The sequence below is a fragment of the Lotus japonicus genome, chromosome 2, assembly GCF_012489685.1.
Source record: "Lotus japonicus ecotype B-129 chromosome 2, LjGifu_v1.2".
Classification (NCBI taxonomy): Eukaryota; Viridiplantae; Streptophyta; class Magnoliopsida; order Fabales; family Fabaceae; genus Lotus; species Lotus japonicus.
In genome coordinates, this window is record NC_080042.1 from 86,890,857 (window position 1) to 86,900,730 (window position 9,874).

At 36.0% G+C, this 9,874-nt stretch overlaps 2 protein-coding genes across 2 annotated transcripts; both read left to right on the plus strand.

Annotated features, from left to right (window-relative positions):
• The first annotated feature begins 1,299 nt into the window (after positions 1-1,299).
• On the plus strand, positions 1,300-3,462 carry LOC130740530 (WUSCHEL-related homeobox 2). The gene is made up of 2 exons (XM_057593179.1): positions 1,300-1,979; positions 2,844-3,462. Exons 1-2 carry the CDS (start codon positions 1,616-1,618, stop codon positions 3,260-3,262), a joined length of 783 nt encoding a protein of 260 aa, XP_057449162.1. The 5' UTR covers positions 1,300-1,615; the 3' UTR covers positions 3,263-3,462.
• Positions 3,463-7,707: 4,245 nt separating this feature from the next.
• LOC130740531 (uncharacterized) lies at positions 7,708-9,492 on the plus strand. Its single transcript, XM_057593180.1, is given in 2 exon segments — positions 7,708-9,327; positions 9,329-9,492. Coding segments are annotated over 2 exon segments (738 nt in total). The 5' UTR covers positions 7,708-8,616; the 3' UTR covers positions 9,356-9,492.
• Positions 9,493-9,874: the final 382 nt, after the last annotated feature.

Genomic DNA, 9,874 nt, shown 5'->3' on the forward strand with positions numbered 1-9,874 from the left:
CAAACGAGTGTCGTTTCAGAAGAGGAATGGCTCCGACGGCAGCGTGTGCCTTCTGCAATAGTGAGGATGAAACAGTCCTGCATTGCCTGCGAGACTGCACCCTAGCGAACCATATATGGCAGCGTATGGGGTTTGATACCACTAGTGCTTTGTTTCAGCTCCAAGATCACCATCATTGGTTGCGTGCGCTGCTGCATGGGGCAAATCGAGTGGAGATTTGCACAATTTGGTGGATTTGGCGTGCGAGGAATGCGTTTTGCTTCGAGACTACCCAGCCAAACCTACACTGCATTGCTGCAAATATTTCTGCCATGGCTAATGATTTGGGGCGGTGTTATGGCGAGGTCAGTGGGTCTCCGACGGTTCCAAGGCTTGTCCGTTGGCTTCCGCGTGATGCAACTAGCTTCATGATTAATGTTGATGGAAGTGTGAGAGATGATCCAAGACGTGGTGGGTTTGGGGGTTGTTTCCGCAGCAGCTTGGGACAGTGGCAGGGTGGCTTCTATGGCTACTTGGATGATACAAACATCCTACACCTTGAGCTTCTGGTTATCTACCATGGGTTGCGTTTGGCTTGGGATAGGGGGGCTCGAAGGGTGGAGTGCCAGTCTGATTCGTTGGATGCTGTTACTCTTGTTGCATCAGATCCGGGTTCAACTCATGTGTATGCGTCTCTTGTGTGGGATATCAAGGATTTATTGGGGCGAGATTGGCGAGTGGAGCTCTACCACACCCTAAGGGAGGGTAATGCGTGCGCGGATTTCTTGGCTAAATTTGGAGCAAGTCAGAATACCAACTTGGTGACTATTGATCAACCTCTTGAGGGGAAGAGTTTTCTGTTGTTGGCTGATGCCATGGGAGTTGCCTCAGTGAGGCCTTAGTTTTCTTTTTTTTTTCATGATATGTACCAAAAAAAACATGTTATTAATTGTATTTAGTACTTGTACTCTATATCTAATTAACCTTGTGTTTTGGGAAGTTGATTGAATTCACAGCTAGCTCACACAACCTTCAATTCATACATTCATTCATCCGGGGCCAAGAGCCCTAGCTAGGGTAGACGTTTCAGCTTTCAACTTCCTCTGAGCCTATCTGCTCTCACTTCAATTCCCAATAACCCTACCTACGCTAAGCTACCCTTCACCACCTACACCTTACAACCCAACCGCATGTATTTTTCCCTCCAATGACCCTTCTACCCTTCCTTCCCTTCAATTCATTGGCTTCGTTCCTCTCTCTCTGTCATTCCCGAGACACAGAGAGTGAAGAAAATCAACGCTAATCTTAAACACACTCGTTAAATCCATGTACCCTCACCAAATTCAATAAGGCCATTTTGGCAATTATTGCTTTTTCTCGTAACTAAAACTACCAAGACGACGAAACCTATAAGCCTCTCCTCTCTCTCTCTGCCGCATACCGCCATGTTTTCAGAGATGTCCTGCACCAAAAACAATACGCATGTTAATCTATCCCCTCTCCTTCTCTTTCTCTCTCAACCATTTTTCTTATATTATCATCACATTCACATTCACACCACTCTATAAAAAGAGTGCCATGAAAACAGTAGTGGTAATTAATAACTAAAACTTATCAACCACTCCTACTACTTCAAATGGAGGAGAGTCATCATCATCATCATGAGAATAATGAGGAGGAGTTGGAGATGGGAATGGGAGGGTCTAGTGGTGGGAATAATATTGCGGCGAGTTCACGGTGGAACCCTACAAAGGAGCAAATAACCTTGTTGGAGAGTCTTTACAAGCAGGGCATAAAGACTCCAACTGCGGAGGAGATACAGCAGATAACTGCTAGGCTGAGGGTGCATGGTCACATCGAAGGGAAGAATGTGTTCTACTGGTTTCAGAATCATAAGGCAAGGCAGAGACAGAAGCAGAAGCAAGAAACCATCGCTTACTTCAATCGCTTTCTTCACAGGCCTCCCCAGCCATTTTTCTCTCCTCCAATTTATCCAAATGGTTTGCTTCAATTCTATTCAACCCTCACATGGCATCTTGTACCATTCATTCATGCATTGTTATTTAGAAAAGTTGTATACTAACATGTTTGGATGAGTTCCTTGTTCTCATAATCAATTTTAACACCCAAAAATTATCCCTTATATTCAATTTTAAAAGAATTTTGAAAGACTCATTTGTATCACCTATACCTTAAAATCAATTTTGTCACCTGAAGCTGCTGCCACACAAACTTCTCCCCGTAATTTATTTTGATTTATAAAACCACTATATGTTTGGATACCCTTTGAAAAATCAGTTAAAATCTTGATAAAGAACTCCAAAAGCTCATAAAAGTTGCATCTGTCTACCGTAATTTAGGCTCATCCGTAATTTAGGCTCATCGTGTATTAAATACACTCAATTGTAAAGAAATTTCCATTCTAAAAGTTACACCAGTTTTTCTAATATTTTTCTTTTGGGTTTTAATTATTGATGTTTTTTATTTGGTTACATATTGTACTCAGTCTTCATTACATAAAAACTTTGTAGGTTTTTCAAAAAAATATTATTGTTTGATTATTGAACAACCAATCTGTGTTCTCTTCATGCAAATGTGCTCGGCATGTGTGTTAGAGATTAAAATAATTAAAGTATCTTTTGAAGATCCAAGAATATTAATTTTTCTAAAAGAAACAAACCAAATCATCTTAAAAGTAACTCTGCCCTCTTTTTCATGGCCAATTCATGATATGGGTAGAAAGAGTTTTCTTTTTCTTTCTAACTGTTACATTACATCTCTCTTTCCTTAGTTTTAGTTTCTGGCTTTTTCCTTCTAACATTGGTAATTGATCAAAGGTTGTTATTTTTTCCTTTTGTTTTCAGCTTTGTGTGGCCCTTACTGTATGCCTCAACCAAACAGTGAAATTGGGTTTTATCCACAACAGTACTCAAAGGTTCTTCTACCAGTAGGTTATAGGAATCATCATGTTGAGAAGGTTGTGCCAAACGGCATGTCAAGTGTCTACAACAGCCAGCTGGTTTACGATGTAAACATGCAACAGAGAATCTCAGATCACAACATTCACTTCAATAACCAAGAAACGTTGGACCTCTTTCCTCTGCACCCAACTGGCATTTTGGAAGGGAAAACAACAAGAACAGACAAGGTGTCTTCTCTGGTTTCTGTTTCTGCTGATAGTTCCACTGATACAACTTCTGGTTCTCCTGATATTAATGAGGAAGATGGTTGTCCAGAAAACCAGCCCTTCTTTGACTTTTTTAATTCTCGACAAGGTTCTTAATTAGGAGATTAATGGTTTTGGTATATATGAATTGTTATTGGCTGAAACTACTAACATGCAACTTTTGAGTTCCACATTTTGTCAATTACTGGAATGTTGGGTTTATGTAATTGGGCTTATTGGAATGTGATTGGTGCTTTTTTGTTTCTAGTTTTTGAAAACATTTATTGGCTGTATTTGGAAATGAGTGGTGCACACCATACAAATTTAGTCCCTTTATTCCAAATCACTGCTATTTATACACGCAGTTTAATTGTTTATTAATTTATACTCCCTCCGGTCCTATTTATAAGCAACAAAAAAAAAATTCAAATAGTTTAAGAAATGTAGTTAAACTAGATAAAATGCATTAAATTTGTCTTAAATCAAAATAAACTTTCAAAATTACCCTTTGCTATTAGTGTTGGAAAGTGGGAAAGAGAGAGAATAATTAATGAAACACATTTTACAAGTTAGAATTAATAAGGGCATCATTGGAAAAAATTAATTAATATAGCTCAAACTTTCATTTGGTTCTTATAAAAAGGATCAAGGTTTTTCTTCTCTTTCATGCTTATAAATAGGACCGGAGGGAGTATATAGTTTGACAAAATCACTTTAATTTAAAGTTAAGTTACACTAGTATTAAAGAGAGTGATAATTATTAGTAAAGTAATTTGTGATAATTGTGATCAGTAGAAATATCATATATCATATGATAGCTAGATGGGAAATATAATACACCCTCCATTTTAAAATGAATCTTCTTTTAGCTTTTAATATATTTTTCAAAATGATTGTTTTAGAATATCTCATTCATAATATTGTATCTCACCTACCACATCTAATTCTTTCCGATCACTTTATCAATAATTATCATTCTCTCTTTATATAACTCAACTTTAAATAGAGGTGTTTAAATAAAATTTATATCACTTAATAAGCATTTAAACCGTACGTTTCCTTAGATAACAACAATTTTAGAATGGAGGGGCATTAAGTTTACCAACTTGGCTAACTTTTCCTATTTATCATCAAGACCATATGAGGTGCTCTCTCCGTTCTTATATAACTGACACTTTAAGGTTGTTGCACAAGTATTAAGAATAGTAACAATTAATATTCTTGTTTTATTGAAGTTATTATGTAACTTCCTATTATATCATTTATCTCTCTTATTAATTCTAACTTTTCAATTTTCCTACCACCTATAAATGAAGGGTACAATTGGTAAAGTATAATTAATGGCCTCTTAAACTTTGTAAAGTGACAGATAATTATGAACAAAATTCAGGTAGAAATAGTGTCAGTTATATAGGAACAGAGAAAGTATGTGTTTATTATTTGGTGGATTTGGCGTTGGTGAAATAATGCAACTTTTTGATGATCCATTGTGGTCTATTGATGTTGTATTACGCCACATTTATTTTTCAATGAAGTTATTATGTTATTCCTCCTAGTTAGCTTGCTTGTTTGGTTTGGTCCCTGCCTCAGGGATCTCTCCTTAAGTTAAACATTGATGGATGTGTTCATCTTAGTAGCAGTTTATTGGGTGCTGGCGTATTATTCGCAACTCATCTTTTAAGTGCGTGATAGATTTCTCATCTTCCTTTCATGGTAATTGTCCACTTCACGATAAGCTCATGGCATTGAAGGTTATGTTGTTTGAGGCTCCCTCCATGTCTTTACACTTGTTTAATGTTTTATGAGAAGTTATCTCTATTGTTATTCAACTTTTTGAAATATCTCCTTCAAACATATTTGTTGAGAATATACTCATGTGTTGGTCTTTTAGCTTCTTTAAAAGTGCGCATGTAATGTGTCTTCTTTCAATGGTGTCTCCCTCCTCGAGATCTATTGTCGCTGCTTGCATCAGATAGTAAAAGTTTAGTTTATTATTATTATTATTTAAATCTGTACTAAAAATACTCAAAAAACAATAAAAATATCACTAATTTAAACTTTGATAAACAAGCTGGTAGACTACAAAACTATTTCAGTTTAATTTGTTACTTTGTTAAATAGCTAGGGGGAGGTTATGCTGTCAAATATCAAATTTGATCTCACCAATAAAGCATAAAATTGTGAGGGAATAAGTGCTCATCATCCATTTATCTGTGTATATATGTGCTACATTTTCCTGCTCTTGTTCTCCATAACATTTACTGTCTTTTTTGTGTGAATATTTTTCTAGATTCCATAACAATTGGAATATCGAATTAAACTACACATGTATGCGCCCTGGTTTTGAAGTGAAATTGCATAAGAAAGTAACGACACTCGAGATAGTTGAATGATGTAGCCATGTACCCTGCTCTGTTTTTTGATCTGCTTAAGTTACTTCAACAGTTCAACTTTTGTTTGTGCCCACAAAAGCTAGCAAATATTTCCCAAATCCAAAATCTTATAACAAAAGGAACCCCTGATTCTAAGGTTGGTTCAACAACATCACTTCACGATGGTCCTACACCTAGAGAGGCTCCTTCTTATCAAGACAATGTCCCCTACAACTACATTCATTGGTTCCTTTTTCTTATCCAATCCAAACCTTTTTCTTTCCAATTGCATACAATACATTAATTTAATACTATTGATCATTTTACCAATTCATTCATTATAACAAAAATGGGACTTCTCTTTCAAATGAAGCAACTTCCGAAATGTACCTTCCTCCCTAGTATTGCTCTTCTGGGTAATGGAAGGGTACTTGCATCAAAACTTGAACCTTGAAAATAGATTCCTATTCTTCTTTCATTGGGGTGAATTAATAGTTATATTCTATAACATGTGCATTATTATTTTTTAAGCAAAAATATGTTTCAAACATTGTCGACCAACCACAAGTTTAATGAACTTAAGTTAAATTTATTAAAGCTAAAATTAATTTCAAATAAGAAAAAGATAACTTTGACGTAAAGCTGTAAATTTTCTTGTGGACGCCTTGAGAATAAGGCAACCTCCTATATATCTGGTATTGCTTTCACCAACTAGTTGATTCTGAGGCACATTTTTCTAGTTTTGTTTTCACCAAAAGTCCTATAAATTTTAACAATTTGATTTAATATTCAGTTAGCTATAATAGTCCATTTAGTTACCTGTTTCATTTGTTTTTTTTTTTTCCACCAGTTTCACGGGGAAAAGGGCTCCACGTGATTAATCTGGCTCGGGATACGGTAGTGATGTCCTTGACCACAAGTAACGGTATTATTTGTGACCTCAGAGGGGATCGAACCCGGACCAGAAGCCTAGGAGAAATCGAGTAAAGTTATGTTCACACCTCTTAAATGAAGTGGAAAGATGTGGAAGATGAGAGAGATAGGAAGAAAAGAAAAAAGTAAGAGAGAGAAAACATAAGATATGGTAGATAATAGAAGGAGAGAGATATAAATAAAAATATGTGGAAATTAAGTGTATAAAAAAGGAGGTGTGTATATGTCATTGTTGGGAGAAATCCCTTAAGGAAATGCACATTCATCACTTATATCACCCGTTTCATTTGTTATTAACTGTGTTGTGTTTGGTGTAGAGTTTATGAAGAAAAAGTATGTGTCACGGTACATGTATAGTAAACAAAAATTTACTTGGCCAGCCATGTTTTACATATTAAATTAAATTCAAATAATTTTACCTTGTTAATGTGAGAGTTGAGTTTTTGGATAATATATAAGTATCTCTGTGAGCAGTCTATAATTCTAAAAGTATGTCTTGACCTATGATATGATCGGAATTAAACTCACCCAAACTTTTTATTATAAAAATAATAGAAGAAGTTAAATTCTAATAATATTCACTCAACATAAAAATAATAATAAATATAGAAATAAATAGAATAGGAAATAGTTGTCGACTATCATGGATTGGTAACAATCATAGGCAATTGACCCTTGAAATCCAAGGATACATCAAAGGTCCAGCGTCGCAATAGGGGGCCCGTGTATCTGTACCTAACGGGCCATGCATGTGATGTGCATCTCATTGTTTGTATTTGATTTAAATATTAAATATTTATTTGCATTGCAGCCGACACCAATTATTATGTGTCACACATGCTTGGTGGCCAAATCATTGTGGTCCCATTAAGAACATTTAGATTGGGCTTTGAGATACTTCAATTGGGCTAATTAAGAATGAGACTCTAACAAACGTCAACAAAATTACAAAAATCACTTTGTCTTAGGCACTTTAATAAATTTTGTTCAAGCTAGTGTTGGTTTAAAAAAATCATTATGGGCTAATTAAAATATCAAAATTACATTTCAAATTTTAGTTTCCATAATGTATTTTCAAAGATACATTTGGTAATTCTCACATCTTAGCAGCGGTTTTTGTGACCATGAACAAAGATCAAAACTCTGATGTATATCCATTGAATGCGGATCTTCCCAATAAAAGAATGTGATAATTGAAAGAGATTCTTAATTTATCATCAAACAATTAAAAAGGGAATCAAAGTGTGATCCTTTCCCTCACACAATCACTCATTTTAACTTGATGTTCTTTTGGTTTTATTCCACCATGTTATGCCCATCTTCATGAGTAACGGTGGTGTTGGGTGTCAACTTTCATGGCAGTGTCCTATAGGCCTAACCAAATCAGATTACGTGGATCTGATATGGTGCTTTGATAACATGGTGAATTCACTGAATTGATCTTGTAGAAAAACAATCTTTCCTTTTTCCCTTATAAAGTTGTTTTTGTTCTTTATTTTCTTTATACCAAACCTCTCCTGTTAAGGGATTAATACCCTTTTTTGTTCTCTGAAATTATTATCTAGGTTGGCTTTGATGATAAATGACACCACCCTTTTGTAACCCCATGTGCACTGTGCTTTCCAACCATATATTTACACACTTCATCATATCCACATTCCCTATCACACAACACATCACAATAGGTGCCCACCAACTGTTTGAACCAATGTCCAAACCAATTTCTGTTCCTTAGACAGTAGTAAAAAATTTCTGATTTATATAAGCTATGCTTTTGGTCTTTACTGGTTTTGAAAATATTTCATGCGTGAGGGTCTTATAATAATTGGACATGTATGTATGACATGATATCTTACTTGAGCTTATAAAGCAAGACTTTTTCCTCCCTAGAAGAATTTCCCTTGAGTGTTAGTTTCTATGCGTGAGTTTGAGGCCAAAAGAGTCTAGAACGTGAGTTTCATTATTGGAAGGGAATGCCTTTATTGGAAGGCTAATGCTCCTTCCTCTTGTGGTATAGTTTAAGCCATAATATGTTTTGCCTCATATTCTACGCAGAGTTTCTTTAATATCTTTAAGAGTTGTTAGTTTTTTCAAGTTGCCATTGTTTTAGAATTGGGTTTGGGACTTGGAGTAGTTTTGAGATGAAGATATGAATGCAAAGGAGACATGTCATTGAGTGGGCTAGTTATTGCTTTAAGTGTTGCCTTTGGGTGTTTTCTTCTGGCTCTTGCTGCAGAGCTTTGCTATTTGTTGTGGTGGAAGAAAAGAAGAACTCACACAGAAACTGAAGAAGAAGACCATAGCAATGATGCAAAGGGGTTGCTTAATGGAGTGTGTTGGAAGGCACCATCTACCACCAATTCAGTGACTGTGAGGAGCAGTGAACCAGAAAACAAAAGTCATGAACCAGATTTGGAGTTAGGTAAGGATGTTGTTGGGTTGAAGAATTTTGGAGAAGAAGGGGTGGAATGTGAGTTGATGAGGCTGCACAACCTGGCTGGTCCTCCAAGGTTTCTGTTCACAATCAAAGAGGAAAGCAAAGAAGATTTGGATTCTGAAGATGGTAGGAGCAGAAAAGGGTCAAGAACAAGGAGCTTGAGTGATATAATGGTGGCAACAATTGATTCCCCTTTCCTTAACCCTGTGGCTTCATCACCTTTGAAGTGTTCTTTGGATGGTCTTGATTCTTTCAAGCACCAAGGGTTCAATCCTCTCTTTGAATCATCAATGGAGTCAGAGCTGAACAGATTTAGATCTAATTCACCACCTCCAAAATTCAAGTTCTTGAGGGATGCAGAGGAGAAGTTGTATAGAAGATTGATTGAGGAAGCTCAGAGAAAGGCAAAAGCAAATGGTTCTGTAGCAGAATCTGAGGCTAAAGGTCTCCCTAATTCAATATCAGTAACAGATAACAGTAACCGGTCATTGCTTAGATTTGTCAACAACAAAGAGAGAGAGCAGGTAAAGCTTCAACATCCTTCAAGTTCATCACAGGTTCTTCCACTGTCATCTTCTCCCACAACATTCAAACCAGTTGAGAAAGCATCCATGGTACATTAGATTTTCAAATTACTTGAGGCCTCTGTTAATTCCTCCCCTTCATATGTTAATTACTTTTTTCTTTATGTTTGGAAATCATTATCCAATTGATTCTGCAGTCAGAAATCAATTATTGTGATATTAGCTTCTGCATTTCAGAATTGATTATGAGAGATAACAGTTTAATTGCCTTGAATTATTTAATCGCCTTGAACTCGTATCAAAATTAAAGCTACTAGTTGTAGCTTCTCATAAAAAATGTGGTTGAGACTTGAGAGCACATCCAAACATGCACTATGGTGGTCATCAATATACAGCTAAATTTGCTAACTAATTGAATGCAAGCTAATATGTTCTCAAGGTGTTTGGCATGCTGTTATCAAAC

Coding starts and splice junctions, on each gene's coding strand:
- LOC130740530 (XM_057593179.1), top strand. CDS start 1,616: ATGGAGGAGAGTCATCATCATCATCATGAGAATAATGAGGAGGAGTTG. Junction 1,980..2,843: donor TCCTCCAATTTATCCAAATG/GTTTGCTTCAAT, acceptor TTTTGTTTTCAG/CTTTGTGTGGCCCTTACTGT.